This window comes from Macrobrachium rosenbergii, chromosome 25 (assembly GCF_040412425.1).
Source record: "Macrobrachium rosenbergii isolate ZJJX-2024 chromosome 25, ASM4041242v1, whole genome shotgun sequence".
In the NCBI taxonomy this organism is placed as follows: Eukaryota; Metazoa; Arthropoda; class Malacostraca; order Decapoda; family Palaemonidae; genus Macrobrachium; species Macrobrachium rosenbergii.
Genome location: NC_089765.1, coordinates 19,691,321 through 19,718,689, shown reverse-complemented (window position 1 = coordinate 19,718,689; position 27,369 = coordinate 19,691,321). Strand labels below are relative to the sequence as shown.

Here is a 27,369-nt window from a genome sequence, read left to right as displayed (position 1 = left end):
TCTCGGTTCGGGTGAGTTGTGGTTTTCATTCGCTTCTTCTTCTTCTTCTTCTTCTTCTTCTTCTTCTTCTTCTTCTTCTTCTTCTTCTTCCTTCGTAGCTTTATGGTTTTATCTTAGGAAAAATTTCAAGATTTAGGGAACGATGACATTTGTGATGGAAAATCAGTTAATCTTATTCCTTACATTCAACTGAAACAGATGTGGACAAAAGACTTCTAGGGCTAACTTAGGGGTGTATATATGAGCAATATTTATTTTGATAGGAAGCGGGTGAATATCTGTAACAAATGACAATAAGAATAGCTATTTCTAATCGTATTTCGGCAAGAAAATTTTCATGGTACACAATAGACTCATCTTCGGAGTCGCATAGTTCAGGTAACTGAACATACTGTACTTGTGCCTGGAACCTACTTTTGAACTCTACGGGACTGATCACCCTTATTTCATTACTTTTCCTCTGTACTGTATATAGATAGATTGTTAATATTAATATATGAGTATATGTATATATATATATATATATATATATATATATATATATATATATATATATATATATAATTATATATTTACATATATTATTATTATTATTATATATATATATATCATTTTATAATTATATATTTAGACAACAATTATTTTTATTATTATTGCCCTTAAAAATGATCTCACATTCACTTTGAATAAGACTAAAGGCCATTAACTAGGCCAACAAGCATTTTTGGAATAATTTGCCCTTACAGAAAGAGATTATAAGAAACCGGAGTAAATATGAATACTGATGTGTATATATATGTGTGTGTGTGTAAACCCTACAACAGTACCATTTTAGTTAAATAAATCGTGACAAGCTTACCCTTTTTATCGACTTTTATGAATTTTCGTTTAGAAAATAAAAAAAAAACTCACTAGTGAGTTATTGCTGTTTTGGAAGTACCACATTATTAGTCTACACTGAGTCTTTCTTGTTGCAGTCATGCCCTTTATAAAATTCTATGGTGAGAAATGGAACGTTTATGAAGAACAAGACTCTCTTTTGGAGTTAAATGCAATTAACGTGTTTTGTCTATAAACGTCGTTTTTAAGAAAATTAATCTAAAAATATTCATGCGCAAGATGGATTTTCATTTTAAAATTGAAGCCATGAGATGAACATCATTGCTACAATTGTTGCGAAGGATTATTTTCCCGAACTAATGAGCTTATTATTGACATTTTCAATTAGTATTTTTCTGTCTATTGTAGGTCCAGACGAACGATGACCTTCAAAGTGAATCTGACCAGCGCGTTGATTTTCGTAACGTTCATTTCGATATCCGACGCCACCGCCACCTTTCGCATGCAAGATGTCAATTTTGCAGAAGATCACAGCCGTGATTTACCTGTGGCGGAAAATCCTCTTTATTTTACTGAATTCGACGAAGAAGAGGACGACTCGCACTTGATCCTGTCAACCTCTCAAGTCCTACACAGCACACCTTTGCAAAGAGTCACAATGAACGGCTCCAGGGACGAAGCGACCAAGCTGGCTCGTCTTCTTCTCTCCGTGGCGGAACGGGAGATGGAGGGTTGCGATTTGGTCGTGGCCGTCGACGACGCCTACTCTAATCCCGCTATCGTTCGAGAGGTGCTAAAACTGCCGAATCCTAAACAGGTAAGCCAGTTTCTTTCAGCGATGTTGTATATATCAAAATTATTTCATCTTTTAAAATTATTAAACCTAAGTAATATCAAGAAGGATCACCCACCGCTACGTAATTATATATTTTCAAAAAAATCTTTGCATTTGGAAACCGCAGTACAGAATTATTGCACTCAATTTGTGCCTGGTCACGCATTATACAGAACCTTTAGCACGTCTGAGAACAGGAAATTAAGGGCACTAAACCTAGTCCTATATAAATTAGCACTCCAATTTAAGGAACACTTTTCGGGTTTAGTCTTTTTGATAAGTAATGAAGTCCGGTAAGGAACAAAGACCATATGTTATAGCCTGCACTTGAATATTTTGAAGATCTCTTATAGATAACGGCAGTCCTTAACCTAAAGTAAGTTGCGCTTTGCATTTAACATTCAGTGTAGGAGATATATCTAAAAATTCCCCAGCCTAAAATAGCAGCATAGAGTAAAATAAGCATAATAAGGTAGCTGGTAAGTGAGGAAGGTCGCAAACTTGAGGCGTTACTGTATATTTTCTCTTTCACCTTGAGATCTTACCGCGTCTCTCCGTTTATTTACCGATCTATATCCTATTGCTTACCTGTCTGAGAGCAAATTTCGTTCATTACATACACCTCAAAAGGTCATTCTTGCCTCTCCCCAAACCAAACCACAATAGGTCTTAACAGTGGGGGCGCTAAGCGACCTCCTATCGGTAGCCTGGGTGTCGTCGGGTCGTTGCAGGGGATATCTGATGCTCTTCGGAGACCCCGCTCCCCTCAAAGAGTTCGGGGACCAGCATCTTAACAAGTGGGACTACGCAGGAAGGTGAGGGGAGAAATATATCCTGGGAAGCGAGGAAGAAAGGGTGAGGGGAAATGAATTAAGGTAAAAGTAGCGGAAGTTTTGTTTGGGACGAGGTACAATTTTTAGTTGACTTTATTGAAGGATCAGGTTTGAGATTTAAGGGTTCCAATGTTTTTTTCCGGTAAAAATATAAGTCTCTCGATTGAGTGGTCTTGATTATTATCGAATTAATTTTAGTCAATTTAATTAATTTTAATTAAAATCATGTCATATTGGTTATGTAAACATTGCCATTATCACGGTAATTTCATGACGGATATACCTTTATTCCTCTTCAAATAATATATATATAAAAAAACAAGAGAATCAGCGATGAATCATATTTCTGATACGTAATTCTTAAATTTTCTATCTTTTCACTAAACAAACATGTGAAATACCCTTTTCAATTAGTGTAAAATAATTTTGTTTTAAATTTCATACTTACATTTCGTTTTGATCAGTAAAAATCATAACATTGTTTCTGTATTTGAAAGTTTTTTTCATCACGTCAGTAAATGATAAAAAATACTTATTTTCTACAAGACTCTGGGAAAGCTTAAATATATTTTGACGTTGAATTTTATATAATTTCAGATACTTCTTTGTTCTTCCATCAAAGCTCGACTTTCAGGCATTCGCGGACTTTGTTAAAGGGAAGAAGAGTGAGCGCTTGGCAGCAGCCATAAAGGTATAGTAGTCCCGTATTAACTGGTAAAGTGTTCCCGTATTAACTGGCAAACTGGTCACGTACTGACTGGTAAAGTGGTCCTGTATTATTTGGGAAAGTGGTCCCAAGTCATCTGGTCAAGGGTCCCGTATTATCTGCTAAAGTGGTTCCGTATTATCTGATAAAGTGGTCCCGTATTATCTGGTAAAGTGGTCTCGTATTATCCAGTAAAGTGATCCTGTACTATCTGGTAGAGTATTCCCGTATTATCTGATAAAGTGGTCCCGTATTATCTGGTAAAGCGGTCCCGTATTATCTGGCAGATTATGCCTGCATTATCTGGTAAGTGGTTCCGTATTGTCTGATAAAGTGCTCCCGTATTATATGATAAAGTGCTCCCGTATTATCTGATAAAGTGATCCCGTATTATCAGGCAAAGTGGCCACGTATTATCTGGCAAAGTGAACCGGTATCTATTAAAAAAAAGCCTACTTATTCCAAATAACAAAATTCATTTTTTTTCTGCTAACACCATTTCACAGAGACTGAATACTGACTATTTCCCAGTACCAAGTTCCAATATCTTTCGGGAAAAAGACCTAAATAATAAAGAAAAAACTATTAACTCTTAAAAAAAGTGTTGTAAAATTATGGCTTACTTATTTTAGGCAAAAAAATTCTATTTTTTCTGCTAAACACCAATTCACAGAGATTAAATACAGAATATTTCAGAGCACTCAGCCTGGAAACACAATTGTTTCTTCTAATACCACTTCACAGACATTAAATACAGACTAATGCCGAGTACCCAGTGCCATTATCTTTCAGTACACTTCGCATAAAAAGAAACGAACGCCACCTTCAACCAATAAGAAGCTTGAATCCCACCAAAAATGAAATAATCTCTCTCTCTACAGTCGAATCGCTCCCCAGAATGGACTATCTACATCAACCAGCTGTTCGGCAGCTGGGAAGTGCAGAAGGTGTCTACTTGGCGCCACAGCGCTTTTACTACGGAAGTCCGTCTTTATCCGGATAAATTATCCGATCTGAAAGGGGTCATGTTGAAGGTAAGGTCAGAGAGAGAGAGAGAGAGAGAGAAAATGTACAATTCTAGCTTGTATTTTCTTAGACTGTTCCCACAAGTTCAGTACACAAATGATGGTTTACAACTTCACACAACGAGAGAGAGAGAGAGAGAGAGAGAGAGAGAGAGAGAGAGAGAGAGAGAGAGAGAGAATGTACGATTCTAGCATGTATGTTTATAGACTGATCTTATATGTTCAGTACATAAATGATGGTTCACAACTACACGTAATGATAAATTATTAAATAAACTCTACAATGACTCCAATAAATCATGTAGAATCAATATGAAATACAAATCAACAACAAATTATGCATCAAGTCATATTCTCAGAAAACCTTTACACATGAAATATGCAAATGAATCTTGTAAAAGCAAAGAATCAGATTTAACAACCAATAAACGATAAAATTTGACTTTACTGAGCTCTGTAATTGGAGCGAATTCGATTCAAAATTAATCCTAAATTATTTTGTTTATTTATTTATTTATTCAAAAGTCTTTCAGCTACGTTATTCAAACAAAGACACGGAGAAAATTAGAACATATTTCACCAATTATCTCCTATAACTCATTTCCGCACTATAGCGCATGCGCAACCCAGAAAAAAACAATAACAAATCATTGCGAGAACTGAACATCTTATTTGCTATTTAGTGCGTGACTTTCGAATGGAAGCCGAGCGTCTTCTATTATCGGAGCAAAAACGGAACGGTCTTGTTCCGTTACGGCATCGACATAGGAGTGGTTGAGACACTCTCCAATGTTCTGAACTTCACGGTTCAGTTTGAAGAACCGCCTGCTGGTGAGTATGAGTTTAGCTGTTAGTTTAGTTTTATCATATTGGTGTTGGGTTTTGCATTTATTGGTATCAGTCATAACTTGAGTATATTCGAAAGCGCAGAAAAGGATGATTATTTTGTGTAAATACTTCTGAGAAGGCTGAAGAATATACATGCACCTCTGGCTTAGACTGACTGATGCTGACTACTGGGCTGAATATATGTCGTATTGGCTAATTTGTTTAATACTATCTTCAAAACTGTGCAAAGAGAGAGCAAAATAATCCAGTAAGTGGGTCATAAATCTAAATAACTGGGTTAGGTCATTTACAGAAATAATGATACTGTATGGGTCTTGTATCTGCTAAATTACCCTTAGGTGCCCCTTTATGCACAGTACAAAGCTCTACAGCATACTGGTATGTAATATAAACACGCACATACTTTTACCAAGAACAAATGAAGATTCACTACATCAAAAAAACTATTTAATAGCATTTAAACCTACAGAAGGACTATTCCATGATAACTTCTGTGATTTTTTAACTGAAAGCTTTCCTTTACTGTGTCACAGAAGAGTACTGGGGACGCGAAGAGGAAAACGGCTCTTGGAGCGGAATGATGGGAAAGCTGGCCAGGAACGAAGTAGATCTAGGCGTGGTCGATCTCTACGTCACAATCATCAGGGTTAATATTTTGGATTACACGGCGCCGTATGACGCTGAGGTACGAGTGCCCAGCTGCTGTTACGTAGCAAGTGTTGACTGAGTGCTAAAAACACACACACAAGAATTTGAGGATAAATATATTTAAGAAAAACATACACGGTTTCGGGCGTCTAGCTCCCTCCTCAGTTCATTATGTGATTTTTTTTTAAGTTTCAAAGTTCGATTCTGATCTGTTATCATCATGACTGAATGTAGTATCAGTCTTAGATATGCAGTGGCTATTCAATTTAGGTTCTAACTTTGCAGAAACAGAATGATTTCGATGCATGCTAGGTGTAGGGTTGATGTACTTTAATCGGATTGTAGATGACCCCTAATTTTAAGATGAATTTGGTTGTTTAGCCTACAAGTCAAAATAGTACCGGTATATCTCTTTCACTTTAATCAAAAATTTCTATACTTATTTCATTTTTGATATTCACGATGATAGACATGCTGGAATAAATTAAACCTGCTTAGTTTAAAAAAAAATAACTTAAAATAGGCCTATTCTGGGTGGAAATAGTTGCTTATTTATTTACTGATCTTACTCAGTCTTGTCGTTAAGATCAATGAACAGATATTCTTCTCCTATTGAAAGTTACTTTAAAAGGTAATAGAACTAGCTTTAAGTATTTATTGTAGTTCCCGTTCTTAAGCTAAAATTTTCATACAAACATTTGCGCCAAAACGTACCATATATACATATTTTATGCATATAAAAACCATGCCGATGAGCAGGTTATAGAATTTTTATGCACCTAGAAACCTGGACAATTTATTCTTACCAATAATCCTATATATTTCATTGTACTCTTCTTGCGACTAAGATAAATAATACCATTCTCCCATCAACACAATGACCAGGTTATAGAATTTTTCATGCGCCTAGAAACCTGGGCAATTCATTGTTATCAATAATTCTATATATTTCATTGCACTCTTCTTCTTGCGGGCAGGACAAATGACACAAATTCCCAGCAACACAATCTCACCCACAACCCGTAAATAATAATCTCTAAAAGTTTAAAATCCTCGCGATGAACTGAAAGAGATTTTCTCTTCCTATCAGCTGAGCTGCTTTATGGCGCGAACTGAACCTCCTCTCCCAAGATGGCAGGCTCTCGCCTTTCCTTTCCAAGGGACGACTTGGCTCGCCATTATCATGGGGTTCGTGGTCAGTGGACCCGTTCTGTTCTTGCTGGCTTGGGGGAGCGCTAGATGGTGAGACTAGTGTCTTTTCCTTCTATTCAAGAATTTGGTCTTATTTCTCTGTCTGTATGTGAATAATAATGAGTAAACTTGAATTAAAGCACAAGACTGATGATATTGTAAGTCCAGATAGCATTAACTCGGTCAGGCAAGGTTGAAAGTGTTATAATTCAGATAGCTTCGATTATCGCGAATCTGTTCTTTTAATTATTTTCTGATTTTTGAACTCGTGAATTCATTGCATTCTCGACGCCTTTTAATAATAAAAAATAACAAAAGTGCAATGACAATTCACAGGCATTTTCTTGATATCTCTAATCTGCTTTTGAATGATTCCTCACTCCTTGAAAACCTGAATTCATTTCATTCTGGACGTTGTAACAATCAAAAACACACATTAAACGTAAATCTCATAACTTTTAAACATGTACCATCCTTCCTCCACGCAGTGGGGGAGAGAAGATCGCCCTGCAAAGTCTCTCCTCCAGCTGGTACTACTCCTTCGGAATCCACTGCAACGAAAACCAGACCTTCTGGCCCATCGGCGAAAGCACGAGAATCTTCGTCGTCGTCCTGTGGCTGTACTCCATGACGCTGACCATCGCTTACTCGACGAACCTCATGGCTTTTTTGACGGTTTCCAAGCCGCCCGCCTCCATGGAGACCATCAGAGAGCTCCATGCCTCTGGCATTGAGGTCTCTGGTCTGGGGAAGTTCTACGGTGATGCGCTGGCCTCCGCTAGCGATCCTTACTTGAAGGTAAGCCTAAGACTTTTGGAGGTAGGCTTAAGCCTTTTGAAGGTAGGCACAAGACTTTTGGAATTATGCCTAAGCCTCTTGAAGGTAGGTTTACGCCTTTTAAAGATAAGCCTTGGCTTTTTGAAGGTAGGCCTAAGTCTTTTGGAGATAAGTCTAAGCCTTTTGAAGGTAGACCTAGGCTTTTTGAAGGTAGGCCTAGGCTCTTTGAAGGTAGGCCTAGGCTTTTTGAAAGTAGGCCTAGGCTTTTTGAAGGTAGGCCTAAGCCTTTTGAAGGTAGACCTAAGTCTTTTGACAGTAGGCACAAGCCTTTTGAAGGTAGACCTAAGTCTTTCGACGGTAGGCCTAAACCTTTTGAAGGTAAGCCTAAGCCTTTTAAAAGTAGGCCTAATCCTTTTAAAAGTATCCCTAAACCTCAATAAATACTAAAGTTATATTTTTTTTAAAGTTAGCTTAAAGTTGCATAGATGGCCGTTGTTTATCTATCTTCTCGCTAGTCTCAAGGATACATTATTTTTTAATACGTCTTTCAAAACATTACAGGCTTTTGTAATCGCTGTTCATGAACGAAATCACTGACTAATATGAACAAAATGTAATAAAAATAAAAAAAAAATCTTTAAGTAACGCTCATTCATCCTACGGGAAATTTCCAAGCGACTCACGAGGCATCAAATACACACACTTTCCTAATTTGCATCTACTCCCCGCCAGAGCCTGGCCCACCGCTTCCAGGATTACAACCAGGACGAGGTCATCATCGGAAAAGTCCTCAGAGGGGAGTCGGTTATGCTACAGAACAGACCTTACCTGGAATTCGTGGCCAAGACCAGGTTCATAGACCAGGGGGTACCGAGGTTGAGGTTGATGAAGGTAAGATTCTTCTTCTCTGTAGTTTCAGGAGAGAGATGGTCAATATGTTCTTCTTGTTTTGTGTAAGAGATGTCTTTGAAAGTGCTGAAACGGCTGTGAGATATCGGTTTTTAAATCTGAATTAAAAATTTTTGTTGTTGTTGTTGCAGAGCACAGAGCTTCAGTATTCTTTGTCATTGTTGTTTCAGAGCACAGAACTTAACAGCTGTAAGTGTGCTGAAATTTCTTCGGCGCAGTCGAGTTTTCTGTACAGCCGCTACAGCATATAATCATGGCCACCAAACTATAGGTCTATCTTTCGGTGGTCTCGGTATAATGCTGTATGAGCCGCGGCCCATGAAACTAACCACAGCCCGTGTGTGGCCTATCCTATATCGTTGCCAGAAGCACGATTATGCCTAACTTTAACCTTAAATAAAATAAAAACTACAGAGGATAGAGGGCTGCTTGATGATTGGAGGGTGGATGATAGCCTCAGTAGCTTTTGAGATCTGAGGGCGAACAGAAAAAGTGCGGACAGAATAAAGTGCGGAAAGGACAGACAATGCCAGCACGATAGTTTTCTTTTACATTAAATTAAATATCATATACAAAATAGTTTTAAAATCAGTATTCTTTTCCCATTCATTTCCCGCTTCCCCTCTTATTAATTAATAAATTAACTTTTTCATTTACTTAAGTCTTAAAATCGCTATCTTCCCCTCGAGGAAAGTCCACCGATCCCGTCCGAATTCATAATAGGCCTATCTACTCAACACTGACATTTCCCCCACCTTCAGGAGTGCTTCGCCCCCTTCAACATCGCAATGGCCCTTCAGCGCCATTCTCCCCTGAAGAGGAAGTTCGACCAGGTCATCGGGTGGATGATTAACGGGGGTCTCATCAGGCACTTCTTCCTGAACTCTCTCAGACTGGCTGCGTCTGTCAAGGTAAGGCTTCACTCGCTAGTTCAGTAGTAGTAGTAGTATTTGTCGGAATTTGTCTTTGAAACAGCTCCTCATCGGTTTTACTGTTCTCCTTGCAGCACTAGTAGTTGTAGTAGTAGTTGAGACTTGCCTTTAGAACGGCACATGCCTGTTATACACATCGTAAACAGCTTTGCTCACCAGGCTGCCTGATTATATATCTCTTATTCTAGCATCTATTGAGAATACGAAACTGCCTTAGGTAAGATAACAGCCGATTTGCTGCCAATTCACTCAGCCCAGCTCTGTACTTTCCTTCACAGGCGAGGGAAGACGAAGAGGCGAAGGCCAACGGAGATTTCCAAGGGCAGCAGGACTCGCTGGTCGCCTCCCAGAGCAACGACGGGGTCATCCCGATAAGTCTAGACCACCTCCAGAGTATATTCTTCATCTGCATCGTCGGCTGGGTCTTTTCTGCCTTCTTCTTCCTCGCAGAAATAAGAATGTGCAGGCAAGTCTACAAGAAAAGTGGATAATCGCGGTCGAATTGGGCGCGATAGATAACGGCAGTCTTCTCTCCTTTTAGACTTACTATTATTTTGTTTTGGTTTGAGTGTTCAATAAAGCATGATGTAATAATCTCTTTTTCTTTATCTTTTGTCATTATTTTTATCTTTAGTCTATTTTAAACCATACGTACTACAATTTTCTTCACTGCCAAATTTACTAAAATTTAGATTATCCGACTTTATATTTTCTAAGTAAGGATTTCAATAGTGGTCATAATTATGTTTAACATTGATTTCCATGTTCTCCTACGTGTGATGGAACCCAAAATAATTGTATTTCCGTTCCTCAGTTCTCAACATTACGAAACAACTGTAAATTATTTAAAATCATTGGATTAGTTAAGTTCAAAACACAAAGTGCCTGCAAAAACATTTTCTGGGTCGCCTTAAGATGGTGAAGTTGCTTCCTTCTATATTACTATTTCCTCAGTAGGTGTTAAATTACCACACAGCATTGCTGTAGAGATAAAAGCTAAAAAATCACTACAAAATCCTACACCATCACTGGATTTGTAGCCATAAGTGTAAACAGAATTAGAATTAGCATCTTATTTGTTATATTATCAGTCACTGGCGACAATTTAAAGGAACTTATACAGACAATACCGTTTCTATAATTATTATTTATTATTGTCATCTCTACACACAAAGTTAAAAGTTAGGAAAAACATGAAATAGACAGCGGTAGGGCACAAATACCCAGAATTAAAACATTCCTGCAGACGTCAGAGAAATTTCTAAAACGAAATTTCCAGATATTAAAGTGGTATTTTAATAGTGGTCACGCTCTCTCTCTCTCTCTCTCTCACTATATAGGTGGAAAATTATATAGAAGGTGGTCGAACAATTGCATAGAAGTTGGTCTAGTAACATTCTGCACACTCCTGTAAGAATCCCAAGACGTCCTGTTTACTTCTTTCCTGTCAATGCCGGACCTGTAATGGTAAATGAAAGTCATTCAGAGGAAGCTCTCTCTCTCTCTCTCTCTCTCTCTCTCTCTCTCTCTCTCTCTCTCTCTCTCTCTCTCTTTGTGCCAATTTATATCTATTTCTTCATTGGAGGGTGGTAGAGCTTTGGCTGGCGCGCTGTTATTATTCGACTTCGAGCGGCCATTTATGATAAATTACGTTATTTTAGAATGACACTGGAGCTAGGTAAAGTTCTATAAATCATAAAGATTTCATAGCAGTTAATCAGCTCAGTTACAAGTGAGCTAAGATTTCAACTTGTATTGTTATTTTGTTGACATGAACAGGAATATCTATAAATTAATTTATACAGTTACAGTATTATGATTGTGAGGAATTTCCATTCATCCATTAATCAAATTGGTTTATAAGGTTGATATTATGATAACAAACTGTTCAATTTACTAGATAACCATGAATAGCTTTACTAGGTAACTTGGAATAACTTGACTAGATAACTAGAAATATACAAATAAACAAGGAAATTTCTAGTCATTGCAAAACGAAGACCACTGGGATTGGATGATTTTTTAAAATTTAATTTAAATATTTCCAGATCGGAGAACGTTTCCAAAAATATAGACTTCACATAAATAAAAGTCATTTGGTAGAATTCACGTACACACATACATACATACATACATATATGTATACACACATATATACATGTATATATGTATATATATATATATATATATATATATATATATATATATATATATATATATATATATATATATATATATATAAAAAAATTAAACCTTAACCTCTTCTTTATTAGAGTTTCCTCAGCACCATAACTTCGACTCATAATTACCATATTCTTAAAAAGAACATTAAAAAGAATTATCACCTCAGTTTCACGTGCTAAAATTATTCAGTGAAAACTTCTTCAAGAACACTTGGACTCTCTACAAACAAACCTTATCATTGGCTGAACATGATCACTGCTGATTGGTTCTCAGGTGAAGATGTCGCTCACACCTTGAGGAATTAGAACCAGACACCACCCCCACTCCCCACCACCAACTGTCTTTGGACACCTGAAAAGGGTCTCTCGTACATCTTTTCCCAGTATACAATTTTGCTCTCTCTCTCTCTCTCTCTCTCTCTCTCTCTCTCTCTCTCTCTCTCTCTCTCAAAATATAAATATATATATATATATATATATATATATATATATATATATATATATATATATATATATATATATATAAATGTGTGATGTATTAAAAATATATATATATATATTATATATATATATATATATATATAATATATATATATATAATATATATATATATAAATAGATAGATAGATAGATAGATAGATATAGATGAATAGATGGCTAAATAATATATATATATATTTATAAATACATATATAAACATATATATATAATATATATATATATATATATATATATACATATATGTTTATATATGTATTTATAAATAAATATATATATTATTTAGATTGATAGAGAGAGAGAGAGAGAGAGAGAGAGAGAGAGAGAGAGAGAGAGAGAGAGAGATCTGGAAGAACAGACTGCTGAACAACAGAAAAGAAACACACTTATCCATTCAAGGTAGTATTACTCCCAGCAAATAATCTCATATTATCTTACCATAGGAATGGCGATGCACCATCCTACTAGATCCTTCGGAAAGAGCGAGTCCCTTAGAGCGAATCCTTCTTTCTGGCAGCGTTTTCCGTTAAATACACATAGTCAAAGGAAGATTCCCGCAGACCTGCAAAAAACAAAAAAATCGTAGAAAGTGAAATGAGAAATGAGAAACATTACTAAGAAGAAAACGAAACTGGAATTAGTGGGAGGAGTGACGAAGGATTAAAGTAATGGAAAATAGCGGTGGAGGTTATTGTTGTGGAAGAGTGGGAGTAGAGAAGTTATGAGAAAGAAATGAGAGTAATGGCAAATGAAATAAATAGTGTAAAAAGTTTGAACATTACTTCGGAAATGGGAAATAAACACACACACACACACACACACACACACACACATATATATATATATATATATATATATATATATATATATATATATATATATATATATATATATATATATATATATATATATATATATGTATATATTATATATATAATACATATATTTATATATATATATATATACACATATATACAAATACATATATTTATTATATATATATATATATATATATATATATATATATATATATATATATATATATATATTTATATATACATATATTTATTATATATATATTTTTATAAATATTTACGCTGTTCGCCCTCGAACATTTAGGGATAGAAATATCAGCCTGACTGAGACAGGGAAATTGCTTTGTCCCACGATAGGTAGCATTTAGGCATTTAACCCCATAGGCTGGAAAGTTTGTAAACAAAATATGTTAGGGCATTAGGGACCTAAGCCTCAGAGAGGGTTTACGCTCAATGACCCCTAGTTATGGTGGCCCTTAAGCTTTATTCTATGCATTCGACGATGCCTTTGTCAAGGTCGGATTGCCCGGGGCGGTATAAGTCCTCCTCTGGAAGAACGAAGCGAGGTCGGGTCAGTGAGAGAGATTCCAGCGGTCACGGAACCAGGGTGACGCTGCGTGCGTGCCCGAACGATATTCTTTATTCTTTATTACTTTTCTCCTACGTCTATCTTAATTAGTGAATTGGGAAGACTGCCAGAATACGACTCCTGAGGTCCCTCGTTTGCGCAGCGACTCGACGTTCACGGTAAGTCCGATTCTTGTTGAAGCTTCGTCGATTGACTAGTTCTTTTCTGTATTTCACATTTTTTCTTTGTTTTCTTCCTTCAGCCACCACTTAGGTATATGTGTTTACAAAGTCTAGATTAAGCCTAATTATTTTATTGTTAGCTTCAACCCCATTATTCCAGTAAAATACCTAGGATTTAGGGTAAGCAAAATCAGGTTAAATCTCGATGCTTTGATTGCCTCAAGCGTCCGAATGTTTGGAGAACCGTTGCGTTTAAAATCAAATTCATCTCAAATATTCTTTGTTAAGGTTAATAACCCTTAACTGGCGACCTTTGGCTAATTAACGTCTGTCTTTGAGGTTAACTTTTGGCTTCAAGTGACAGGTTACGTGTAATCTTGGTTTGCAGGGCCGTAAAATTTACGTAAATTGAATAATACATGATCAACCAAGACTCTCACACGTAACATTGGCGATCTTGCGTAGAATCTAAAGTACATTTTAGAGAAAGAATCTGGAGAAAAGGAAATTAAAATTACATTAATTCCAAAAAAAAAAAAAAATAAAAGTTAGATATTGAATTCCATTTCATTCTTCCAAACAAGGAACGAGGCATAATAATAAGCAGTAAAGAGAATAGTTATAATAACAAGTGTAGCGAGAATTAGTGTAGGAAAGGGTGCGTCGAGAGCAGAGAGTCATAATTTGTAACGGTTAAGACAAGGGCATTTTACCGTGTTCGGACCGTGAGAGAAGTCGTTCAAGTAACGTATCTTAAGGCCGGAAAAAGCGGAGCCTGTTTCATGTACACAAAGTAATTTAGAAATCGCGTCGGCAATTCCGATCGTTATTGTTTGCATATAGCGGGAATCATTCAAAAAACCGTGTCAGTGAAGTGGCGAACGAACGGAAGTAGTAATTGTATCATAAAATACATTTTCAGTAAAGTAAATTTGGTCCGTTCCAAATCACGCAAATCTATTCCATTGTTTGCCGAGGATGTTTCACCGCGAGAGAACGATAACAAAAGACAAAGTTGTTTGGTAATTTAGTTTTCCATCCGTAACGTAAAACGCTATGCATGATTGGTATATTTAAAGTAAAATCTGGATACCTGCATTTGTTTCGTTGTTTGAATTTGTGCTAAAAGAAAATACCCTTGCCGCGGTTGTTTTGAAATTGTTCGAACTGTTTGTGAGAGAACGGCCATTTTGGGGTTTCCTTAGCAGGCCGAGGTTGTTTTGAAATTTAGGCCTAACGGGATTTGGCCGCCATCTCAACGACCTTGTTATTGTGACCTCGACTCTGCTCCCCGCCACTCTTGGGGCATATATTTTTTTTTGCTTTCGTAGTAGAACCCACCTCCTAATATCTTAGCTAAAAAAAAACCCAAAAGATAATTTAGGCAGGGAAAGATAGGCCTTAGTTAGGAGTAATACCACAAGTTCCTATACGAATACCTACTATAAAAATCATATAAAGAAAATTTAAAATTTTTACGATAAACTTTTGTGACGTCGGCTCCCGGAAAATTGAGATAATAAAGTAATCCCTAAGGAAGCCAAGACGACGCATCTATATCATTTTATTAAGATCCATGCCATTGTGCATGTATAAAATCTTTGTTTACATGTTCTCAAGCAGCAAGAAATTCGCTGATTGAAAATCTCTCTCTCTCTCTCTCTCTCTCTCTCTCTCTCTCTCTCTCTCTCTCTCTCTCGTCATTCAAGTAAGCATTCCTAACCTAAGTGTACGTGACCCTCTTCAAAGAAAGAACGGCCGACACTAGGCTAATTAATTCGAATACAATAAACCAATTAAAAGAAAACACCTCTGTCCCACAATAGATGAGGACAAGTTAAGAGTAATTACAATACAGTGATAAACTGTCGGTCACGAGTGAGGCCTGCTATCCAGACCGAAGCCAACAGTAGTTTTCACCCTCTGAAAAAAAAGAAGGGGCCGGTACTGGGACCAGCCACTCACGAGGATCTTTAAGAAAAAAAAAAAAAAAAAACCCAAATTCACTTTATTCCACAGTGCCAATAATTTGCAGCACTCATCACTTGAATAGCTTACTTCTCTATCTCTCTCTCTCTCTCTCTCTTTCTCTTTTACCTTCCCTTTCTCTCTCATTCGATTGTTGCACTCTGCAGGGGGTGTAGAGTGCCTTTCCTCCCATATAGCCTAGTTGGACTCCAGTAGAGGGTCCCTAGGAACACATTGGCACCATAAGTGCCACCAAGCAAGAATCCAGAAAAATAAATAAAACAAAACCAAAAGGAAACACAGAAGAGAAAGTTCTTCTGGAACCTAACCTGCACCAGTGCCTAGGGATACTGAGTGCCACCAGTGTGACCTGTACACGGCACACCCAAACTACAGTGCCACCTTTTGAAAGGGTGCCACGTCATTGAAGAGACACTTCCTCGCTGCCCAAGTACGCCCAGTCGACCCGGTTAGACGCCCTTCCCCACCAGAACCATGGCAGCAGAGCATTATAAAACTTTCCTGGGGCTGGGGACGGCGGCAGGTCTCACCGGCTCGGAACTTACTACCTGGGTTAAGGAGCAAGTGGACGACTTGGCCAAGCGGGAGAAGGAAGAAAGACTCGAGCAGAGGAAGTATGAAGCCGAGCAAAGGAAGTATGAAGCCGAGCAAAGGCAATATGAAGAGGAAAGAGAAGAAAGAAGGAGACAGCATGAGTTAGCCTGCAAGGAAACTGAGTTAGCCCTAAAGGAGAAGGAGCTCGAGCTTGAGAGAGCGAAAATGGAGAATGCAGAAGCTATGGCTAGCCATCAAGCCTCCAGTCCTACACCTGCTGCATCAAACGCTCCAATTTCGAGCATCAATTCCCTAGTCCCCAAGTGGACTGAGGACGAGCCAGAAGCATGGCTGGAGGAGATCGAGGCTCTTTTCGATAACTACAGCACCACGGAGACGGAGAGAGCCTTAATACTAGCCAAGCATATGGAGGGAAAAGCTAAGGCAGCGCTTCGCTCACTGGAGAAGAGCCAGAGAGGCAACATGGCGGAAGTTCGTAGAGTCATTACAAAGGCCTACGAAATAACCCCAGAAAAATGGAGACAACGGTTCCGGAGGTCTTGCCAAGGAAGTCGGCTGGTCTTGGACGGAATGGGCATGTCACAAAACCCAGTCCGCACGCGCTGGTTCGACTCCTTGGCCTGCACGACGTTGGAGGATCTTTTCAATCGGACCATGCTAGAAGACCTTTTCCAATGTGTGCCAGGGCCCCTTGCAGTATATCTTAACGATAAACAGCCCTCCACACTTATGGAAGCTTGTCGCATGGCTGATTCGTGGGAAACCTTCAATCAGTCGCATAGCACCTCTCAGAAGCGAATCATCCCTCCGGCCTACCTCTCGAACTCCACTCGCCCAAGAATGGACTGCCTAGCAAGACCCTGTGCAACTATTGCAAGAAGGGGGCCATGCTGAAGCTGAGTGCCGATACAAACTCGGCACTAATAAGCAGCCTAACCCTACCAGCCAGAACTCCGCTCCCGATTCATCCGCTCAGCCCTCTCCTCCAACAGTTACTGCAGGCCACCGAGCCCATCCAAAAGGCCCGTGCAGATCCTGTGGGGCTGCTAGCCACTACAATGCTGGATCTCCGGCCTGTCCACATCATGTCCCCACCACCAAATTTGTCAACCTAATCAGCACTTCATTTTCTGCTGCTGGTCCGCACCGGATCCTTTACCCCGAGAGACTGGAAACCCAGTTCATCTCGGTGGCCCCTCTTCAGAGCACTAGCCTGCCCAGTGACCCTTCCGGTCACAGTAGACACTCGCGGCAGACATTAGCCTGATCACTAGGGCCCAAGTGCCAGCCGGTGCTGTGGTTGACGAAGAAACGCGGTGGGAAATGAAGTGGATAGAGGGCCACACCATCACCGTTCCTACGGTCCAACTCCAGGTTATGACACCTTGGGGCACGATACCCCACCGCCTCGGCGTGGTAGGTGGAATTCGGCCCGGAGTGGCCTTCTTGTTGGGTCGGGATCTTCTCTGCGGAAGCCCGTCACCAACGCCACTCCGCAGCCACGTTACCTCCTCCACGGAGGCCCCATCTAAAACTCTCAACCATGACAAACCTCCACCTTCCGCCCACCAAAGTGGTCCGCGGAAGGGGCACCACCCAACCTATTTCAGGCCTAGCCCTCTCCAATCGCGAAGGGCTGGCCCACCAAGAGGTCCTCCTCCGCGAAGAGAGATTCAGGAGGAGCAGTACCGCTGCAGGACGTGCAAGCGGGCAGACCACTCCACAAATTGGGAGGGCTGCCCAAGCAAGCAACGCCCAGCGGTCGCCCCGAACAAAACTCACCGAGAGGCTACGATCTCCTGCTGGGGCAGGAATCTCTGCCGCAGCCAAACCCAAGTCGTCCGAGAGGTATTGCACCTCCGGACCACTCATCAGGCATGCCTGACCCTCAACTGCTGCCAGTGCCACTTGCGAGCACTGAGCAGTGCCAGACTCCGTCCGCCACGGACGTTGAGCTACCAGTGGAAAAGGCCCCTATGCCGGGTCTAAATCATGAGGCGAATCCTCCTCCGGGAGATTTAGGATTCCCCATGCAGTTGATCATCGCGACTGGAGAGCCTCCAGCACCGAAACTTCTTCTTTGCAAGATTCTTCTTTGCAAAATTTGAATCCAGGATGAACCCTGGAGGATCGAAATGGTACCCTCCCTTGGAAGACCAGGAACTGGCATCCTCGGACGCAGAAGTTGAGATCGCTCTCGCTCCGGTTGTCGCAGCAGCCGGAGTAGGGAGTCCTCCCGCAGCTTTTGCAGTTGCCCCTGACTTCGCGCCCGCTAGCCCTTCTGGCCTGTCCCCGAGTCGGTGCTCTCATCACCTGCTAGGCCAGCTACTGATAGGCCTTGGAGGAAACCGAAGAAGAAGAAGAAGGGGCGGAAGAGAGCCCAGTAGTTGCCGAGCTATACGCTCATCCTGGCACTAGTGCCCTCTCGGCACAGTGCCCTAACATCTAAGAGTGATCCTGGCCCCTTGCCCAGAGAAGGTAGCCAGTGTGATCTCTTCCTTTTATTTGTACCTAGCCTAGGCCACCTTAAAGTACAGTACATCAATTTAGTAGCCTTGTTCTTTCCACTTACCACCGAGCCGCAGTAATCATGTAAGTAGCCTAACTAATTTCAGTAATCTTAACTATTGTGAAACGAGCCACGATGCTCGTGACACGCATGGCCTAAGACCTCAGTGAGGCACCCATTTATCATATGAGGCAACCTCATGAATTAACTAGTAAATTTTAATTGTATTAAACATAAACCATGTTGTAATTTAGTTAGAATATTAACTCTTATGTTGGTGCTACGGTCGGGTTAGGATAGGTTAGGCTAGGGAATATCATAGAATGTACCACTAGGCTAGGTCTAAAACACATCTTGATTGTAGGAGGTAGCCTATAAAAACCGTGAGCACCTTCTAGTACTATTAGAATTAGGTTAAGTAGTGATTATAGCTCATATCCTATCTAGGTTAGGTAGTTCTGTAGCTAGGTAGGCTAACCAGGACTAATCTGCTCAGGGAAGGAGAGTAACCTACGAGAGGCTTAACAGCTTGCTTAGTATAGACCTTCACGCCCGAAAAGGGAGTGAAGGCCCTCTTAAAGGGGGGAGCTTTTATAAATATTTACGCTGTTCGCCCTCGAACATTTAGGGATAGAAATATCAGCCTGACTGAGACAGGGAAATTGCTTTGTCCCACGATAGGTAGCATTTAGGCATTTAACCCCATAGGCTGGAAAGTTTGTAAACAAAATATGTTAGGGCATTAGGGACCTAAGCCTCAGAGAGGGTTTACGCTCAATGACCCCTAGTTATGGTGGCCCTTAAGCTTTATTCTATGCATTCGACGATGCCTTTGTCAAGGTCGGATTGCCCGGGGCGGTATAAGTCCTCCTCTGGAAGAACGAAGCGAGGTCGGGTCAGTGAGAGAGATCCCAGCGGTCACGGAACCAGGGTGACGCTGCGTGCGTGCCCGAACGATATTCTTTATTCTTTATTACTTTCTCCTACGTCTATCTTAATTAGTGAATTGGGAAGACTGCCAGAATACGACTCCTGAGGTCCCTCGTTTGCGCAGCGACTCGACGTTCACGGTAAGTCCGATTCTTGTTGAAGCTTCGTCGATTGACTAGTTCTTTTCTGTATTTCACATTTTTTCTTTGTTTTCTTCCTTCAGCCACCACTTAGGGTATATGTGTTTACAAAGTCTAGATTAAGCCTAATTATTTTATTGTTAGCTTCAACCCCATTATTCCAGTAAAATACCTAGGATTTAGGTAAGCAAAATCAGGTTAAATCTCGATGCTTTGATTGCCTCAAGCGTCCGAATGTTTGGAGAACCGTTGCGTTTAAAATCAAATTCATCTCAAATATTCTTTGTTAAGGTTAATAACCCTTAACTGGCGACCTTTGGCTAATTAACGTCTGTCTTTGAGGTTAACTTTTGGCTTCAAGTGACAGGTTACGTGTAATCTTGGTTTGCAGGGCCGTAAAATTTACGTAAATTGAATAATACATGATCAACCAAGACTCTCACACGTAACAATATATATATATATATATATATATATATATATATATATATATATATATATATATATATATATATTATATATTTATATATATATATATATATATGTATATATATATATATATATATATATATATATACAAGAGAGACAGACAGACAGACAGGCAGTGGAAATTCGAACCTTCAAAACCAATTAGCATGAACGAATGTGCTGACGACGAGCTTGTGTGCACTGGCCAGACCTCAAGGTCAGTTACCTCGCTGCTTACTGAATCTTTTCATTACGAGAAGATAATTAGCGAGAAAAAGAGAAAAAAAAAGCGTTTCTCGTTATGGGGGTCGTTAATGCAGGTAATCTCTTTGGACTTTGAAATGATGCATGGTAGACTTTTTCTTTATTTTTTTACAGGTGACATTCTACTGTATAACGAGAAGATGTATATATATATATATATATATATATATATATATATATATATATATATATATATATATATATATATATATATATATATATATATATATATATATATACAGATATATTTATACATTTATATATACTGTATATGTATATATAAATATATATATGTACATATATATATACATATATACATAGAGAGAGAGAGAGAGAGAGAGAGAGAGAGAGAGAGAATTCAAGTATGATTTAATCTCATTACAGAGAAATGATAGATGATTCTGCAGTGAAAAGCAAATTTACGAAATTGCTGTAATTTTTAGTCTTTATACGAACACTGCTACAACTACAGATTTTATCTTCATTAATCCAAAAATCCAAACATCATAGAAATCGCCAACTATATTAAATCCTATCTGGTTATGAATTATCAATCTATTCAAAGAATCTTGTAGAAGTTAATCCTTCAAATTCCCCTCACTTTTATTTCTAATGTATCAGTCCAGGAATTTAATCGCTGACAATCCAGCGTCTTCATACAAATCCTCTAAAATAAATCCCCTAGTCCACTATATAAATATATTCCAAAAATATTTAAGAAATTAATCCTTCAAACTCTCCTCACTTTTAATTCAAATATTAAATCCAGAAAATAAATCGCTAAAAATCCAGCCTCTCCACAGAAATGCTCTAAAGTAAATCCCCTAGTCCACTATATAAATATATTCCAAAAATCTTTTATAAGTTAATCCTTGAAGCTCTCCTAAATATTATGTTTAATATATCGATCCAGAAATTAAATCGCGAAAATGCGACTTCTTCATAAAAATCCCCTTAAATAAATCCCCTGATTAACTAAACACCTTCAAACTCCCCTACTAACTTTTATTTCTAATAATATTAATCCAGAAATTAAATCACTAAAAAATCCCACTTCACGTAAATCCTTTAAAATAAATCTCCCAATTAACTGAACACCTCCAAACTCCCCTACTAACTTTTATTTCTAATATATTAATCGAGAAATTAAATCGCTAAAAATCCAGCTTCTTCACATAAATCCTTTAAAATAAATCCCCTAATTAACCAAACGCACTGGATTACCTTCGTCGTACAACGGAGGAACATCAGTGAAGACGAACTCGAACTTGCTCCCCGAAGGCTGCAGCCCTGCGGAGGCGATGCCCAGCAGAGGATTCTCGCCAGAGATGGCCCTCTTGCAGTAACAGGTCCGCCCTTCGATGCTGGTCTGGGAGAGAGTGTAACCCGGGGCCTGACGAAGGGAATTGGGCAGTTATTAGGTTGTATTTTGGTTATTCTTTTGTTTTTTTTCTCTAATGGAGTTATGCTTCTTCTGGTATTAGCAGGAGTTATGTGATGTATAATTGGAAAATTATTTATATTCGTATGTGAATGCTATAGTTTCAAAGATTACCGCATTTTGTTAAAAAGTCTATGGCATGTATGTCTACAAAAGGCCAATTTGTTTATATTTACGATCTAAGTTATTCAAAAGCAAGCTTGATAGTTTTTATGATTTAGGATAAACTATTAAGTGAATCACTTTAAAAATAATCCACTTAGAAAGTTTTCAGAAGTGTAGCAAAGGTTATAAGTAATTCACTTACGAAGTCTTCAGAAGTGTAGCAAAAAAAGTGTAGCAAAGGTTATAAGCAATTCACTTAGAAAGTGTTCAGGAGTGCAGCAAAGGTTACAAGCAATTAAGTATAAAGTCCTCAGAAATATAAGCATTTAAAGTCTTAGAAAGTGTTACAAGCAATTCACTTGTGTGCAGCAAAGGTTATAATTCAATAGCAAAGGAGTACGAGCAAAAGTCTTAAAAAATATAAGCAATTTACTTTTTAAGCCTTCAGAAGTGTAGCAAAGGTTATAAGCAATTTTCACTTAATAAAGTTTGAAGCCTACCAAGTCAGCTGCCCATTCTTCGAACGTAATGGTAGCTGTTTCGCCGTATAATATTTCTCCGCTAGATGGCGCTGATGAAGCTACGATTGCTAAGATAGCTAAAAGTCTCATGCTGTGTTGACTCATCTGAGAAGGAAGGAATATTTGATAATAATAATAATAATAATAATAATAATAATAATAATAATAATAATAATAATAATAATACAAAAGGCTCTATTTGAAGGAAGGAATGTTTAATAATAATAATAATAATAATAATAATAATAATAATAATAATAATAATAATACAAAAGCCTCTGTTTGAAGGAAGGAATGTTTAATAATAATAATACAAAAGGCTCTATTTGTAAAAGAATAATGTAAACTATAGTAAATTTGTAAAGCAGGAAAAATTCATTACTGTAAAGTATCGTTTAAATCATGATGATAACGGTACAAATAATGATAGTGATGATAATGATTATACAAATAAGCAAAAGGGGATTACATAATCCTAAGAGTAGCTTTGTTTATTTGATCTACGAAAGAATCATTCGGCCTAGTAATTGATGTGCAGAAAAGTATTTATTCCGAAAGTAAATATCTAACAAATTGTATATATATATATATATATATATATATATATATATATATATATATATATATATATATGAGAGAGAGAGAGAGAGAGAGAGAGAGAGAGAGAGAGAGAGAGAGAGAGAGAGAGAGGGAGGACATTCACCTCACTGGCGAAAGTCCCTTGTACGATTATCCGAACCAACCGAAACTTACTATTATTATTATTATTATTATTATTATTATTATTATTATTATTATTATTATTATTATTATTATTATTATTACTATTATGTTCTGTTGAATCTTCATTGCCTTCTGCTGAACAAAGCAGTAAATCAAGTTAACTGTAGTTCGTCGACTGTGGTGAGTTACAGGAAGCCACGCCCACTAAAGGGAAAGGAATTAGGTGTGTATATATATATATATATATATATATATATATATATATATATATATATATATATATATATATATATATATATATATATATATATATATATATATATATATATATATATATGTATATATATATATATATATATATATATATATATATAATTATGTGTTACTCTGATTCAAAAATAACGAATTGAAAAAGTTGGCAAAAAAAACACGACAAATATCACTATAAGAAAAGCCTTCCGGTTTCTCAAGGAAAGGGAGCACCGCCCCACCTATGCCTAAATACACCCCAACCCCTTCGCCATAGGCCTACAATTACAAGGAGATTCATTGCCCAGCTGTTAGTCTTAGTGCTACAAAAATAAAAATTAAAAACAAAAATTAAAAATACTTAAAACCCTTTGAAAATATTCTCCACTCACCGGTTTGTCATAGTCTTGCTTCTTGATAAGTTAAAGCCATTTTGAACGAGTGACGACTTAATTTTTTTTTCAATTACTGCCTCCTAGGAACTCGGCATTTCAGAATATCTTTCTTCGATGCGTCGAGGAACACATGCTATTCGGCAATGACTTTTCGACCAAAAATATCATTTTAAATCATAATGATAATTTTTGTTTCTACGTATGATTGAATAGTGATACAGATTTAGTATTAGATGAGCGTTAAGACCAAAAATATGCTTTTTAAATCGTGATAACAATATTGCTTACATTTTTATATATTTATTTATTCATTTGTTCATTTTTTCTTTTTTTTTGTAACTGATCTCTTCTTTTTGTATTTATTATTACCTTCTAACACCATATTCTTTGGAAGCTTGAATTTCAAGTCACAGGTCCCTGTGTTAGGCTTGTTCCATACGAATAAGGTTCATCTTCTGACTAATAATAATAATAATAATAATAATAATAATAATAATAATAATAATAATAATAATAATAATTTTTGGAAGCTTGAATTTCAAATCAGTGGTCCTATGGTAGGCTTGTTCCATATGAATAGGATTCATCTTCTAAATAATAATAATAATGATAATAATAATAATAATAATATATTTTTTGGAAGCTTGAATTTCAACTCAGTTCCGCATGAAAAGGGTTCATCTTCTGAATAATAATAATAATAATAATAATAATAATAATAATAATAATAATAATAATAATAATAATAATAATAATAATAATAATAACATTTTTTGGAAGCTTGAATTTGAAAGCTTGTTCCATATGAAAGGGTTATTTCTGAATAATACTTAATAATAATAATTTTAATAATAATAATAATAATAATAATAATAATAATTATTCGAATGAAAGCTGTCAGATGTACTTCGTAAGGAAGAGAATGTAAGAAGTTTTTGAAAGGAATTATTCACAGGCGTCAGACACACTTCAAAAGAGATAAAATTGGTCTCAGCCAATTATAAACTCGTTAACTTTTTCGCCGTTTTCAGAAACGGCAGAATTTTCACGAACGAGTGAATTCTATTTGCGAACTGAAATTTGAGATGCTTTTTATTCCTTTGTGTATGATAGTTAATTTTCTTATTAAGTGGTAGATACATACATATGGTTATTGGTCATGTATATATATGTATATATATGTGTGTGTGTGCGTGTATGCATGTATATGTACACACATATATATACATATATATTCATATATATATATATATATATATATATATATATATATATATATATATATATATATGTATGTATGTATATATAGACATACACAGGATAATGTTTATAACCCCATGCTGCTCAACGCCTAGGGTGCGACTCACCACAGTCGACTATCTGTTTGGTACACAATTCACTGTTTATGTCCACATGGGCAAATGATTTAAAATCTCATTATAAAAATTCTTTGAAGTGTTATTCCAAGCCTTAAAAGATTCAAGTATCTCTTTACCCTGTTAAGATTTCGATAGCATTCACATACATTATGTATAAAATCTTCAGCAAAATTGAAACATCCACTAATTGTAAACCGAGTAATTTCAAATAAATTAAATAAAAATAATCTAACTTTTTAGCCAAAGTTCATCGTCCTTTGCTAAAAGTACTGTGAAAATACCATAAAACATATTAAAATAAAAAAAGATTATTTACTTCCGTGGAGAAGATTGTAGAAAACAAACAAAGCACTGTAACGCCAACATATCCTTAAATTAAACAACACAATAAGCCTACCTTTCCTTCGCGCTAAACCTCTCGGATTCCTCGAAGACTTTCTTTCCTCGGAGCCGATCTTCGAGCGAGGACCTCCTGGAGCCAAGTATCGACGACTGACTCGGAGAAGCGGTGTTCTTTCAAGTTAAGAAGGGAGAGTGTCTTATTAACGCCTCCGGCCCGCCCAGCGCCGTCTATTAGCCATGCTAATACGCTCGTTAGTGGGGCAAGGGGCGAGTTCAATTAAGCTATCGAGGTCGGAGAGAACGCCTCCCAGGGCGGCGCCGTTGGTTGGGTTTTGTTCGTACACGCACTGACGAAGGTACCCGCAGATGTTCAAATTTTTTGCGCAATAAAAAAATGGATGGCTTCTTACGTAAAATTAAATGGTTCTACATCTTGACTTTAAAATTGCTAGTTAGGTAAGAGACTTGTGAATAACCCCAGAGAGAGAGAGAGAGAGAATATAAGGTTTATAATGACTTGATCGTCACATGTTAATAGCTTAATTGGCCACAGTTACTAGACATTTTATCGACCGAGTTACATTAATTAGTCAAACAAATAACAACGTGAGGGATAATGGCCTGATTTCTCTCGTAGGTGTACACGGGCCTAACTTCCGGCCTATATGCACACGCGCGCACAAACACGCACACACACACATATATATATTTGTATATATATAGATGAATATATAGAAAATATATATATATATATATATATATATATATATATATATATATATATATATATATATATATATATATACTGTATATATGTATATCATATATTTTGTCACACACACAACGTAACGTTTTTTATACTCACAAACATGTATATCTATATTTGCAACGGTAATAAAAATATCTCTTCATGCACGTGAAAAATAATTTCTGGAAAATTTTGAGATCAGCAAAAACAGAAAAAATGGCCCACAATTGCCTCTTACACAATGAGACCATTTTCAAAATAATTTAAATATCTGTAATTATTCTGTACAGATATAATAATTTCAAAAGTTATTTTCATAATTCAATAATCGAGCAGCTGGAATAAAACAGACATATAATTCCAGGATTTCAAATTAAGATGAAGAACATTTGGGGATAACATCTTTACGAATGCCATTGCAGAAATAATCTTGAGTTATTGTTCTGAATTTGCTAACATCATTATCGTATGGGGCAGAAACTTGGGCACTCAAGAGGAAAGAGGAGGGACTGTTGGAAAGAGCCGAGATGAGGATGGTGAGATGGATTGCTGGAATATCACTGCTGGAAAGGAGGGAGAGTCAAGATATAAGAAGAATGTGTGGTATATGTAACGTAAAGGAGAGGGCTGGGGAAGATCGTCTGAGATACTATGGCCATGTAATAAGCAGAGAAGAGGTGGAACCAATCAAGAGAGCCAAGAACATGCCAGTGATGGGGAGGAGGAGTGTGGGGCGTCAGCGCATCAGATGGATGGATGTTGTGAGGAGGGAGGGATATGGGTGAGGTGGGACTGGGGGAGGAAGATTCAAGGAATTGCA

General features: G+C 37.4%; 2 protein-coding genes across 4 annotated transcripts in view; one reads left to right on the top strand and one right to left on the bottom strand.

Moving 5' to 3' along the window:
- The first annotated feature begins 1,253 nt into the window (after positions 1-1,253).
- Positions 1,254-10,108, top strand: LOC136852425 (ionotropic receptor 21a-like). Its single transcript, XM_067127050.1, has 11 exons — positions 1,254-1,657; positions 2,342-2,490; positions 3,106-3,199; positions 4,096-4,248; positions 4,923-5,070; positions 5,622-5,773; positions 6,827-6,978; positions 7,416-7,725; positions 8,437-8,595; positions 9,375-9,524; positions 9,824-10,108. The coding sequence occupies exons 1-11, from the start codon at positions 1,262-1,264 to the stop codon at positions 10,034-10,036; spliced, it is 2,076 nt and encodes a 691-aa protein (XP_066983151.1). The 5' UTR covers positions 1,254-1,261; the 3' UTR covers positions 10,037-10,108.
- A 578-nt stretch (positions 10,109-10,686) lies between these two features.
- Positions 10,687-27,369, bottom strand: part of LOC136852424 (uncharacterized) — a 31,697-nt gene continuing 15,014 nt past the window's right edge. For 2 of the 3 annotated variants that reach the window (XM_067127047.1, XM_067127049.1), the window contains exons 2-5: positions 22,693-22,818; positions 21,871-22,039; positions 12,665-12,788; positions 10,687-11,004 (exon numbers count right to left, since the gene is read on the bottom strand). In XM_067127047.1, the coding sequence (XP_066983148.1) occupies positions 12,718-12,788; positions 21,871-22,039; positions 22,693-22,818 (366 nt within the window). In that variant the 3' untranslated portion in view covers positions 10,687-11,004; positions 12,665-12,717. Of the gene's footprint in view, positions 11,005-12,664; positions 12,789-21,870; positions 22,040-22,692; positions 22,819-25,856; positions 26,079-27,369 lie in introns of those variants that run through there. The other variant, XM_067127048.1, reaches the window with a different exon arrangement.

What these genes read in the sequence shown, in the direction of transcription:
- LOC136852425 (XM_067127050.1), top strand. Translation starts at nt 1,262, where the DNA reads ATGACCTTCAAAGTGAATCTGACCAGCGCGTTGATTTTCGTAACGTTC. An exon ending in TGAAAGGGGTCATGTTGAAG is followed by an intron (nt 4,249 to 4,922) that starts GTAAGGTCAGAG and finishes TTTGCTATTTAG; the next exon opens with TGCGTGACTTTCGAATGGAA. An exon ending in GTTTGAAGAACCGCCTGCTG is followed by an intron (nt 5,071 to 5,621) that starts GTGAGTATGAGT and finishes ACTGTGTCACAG; the next exon opens with AAGAGTACTGGGGACGCGAA.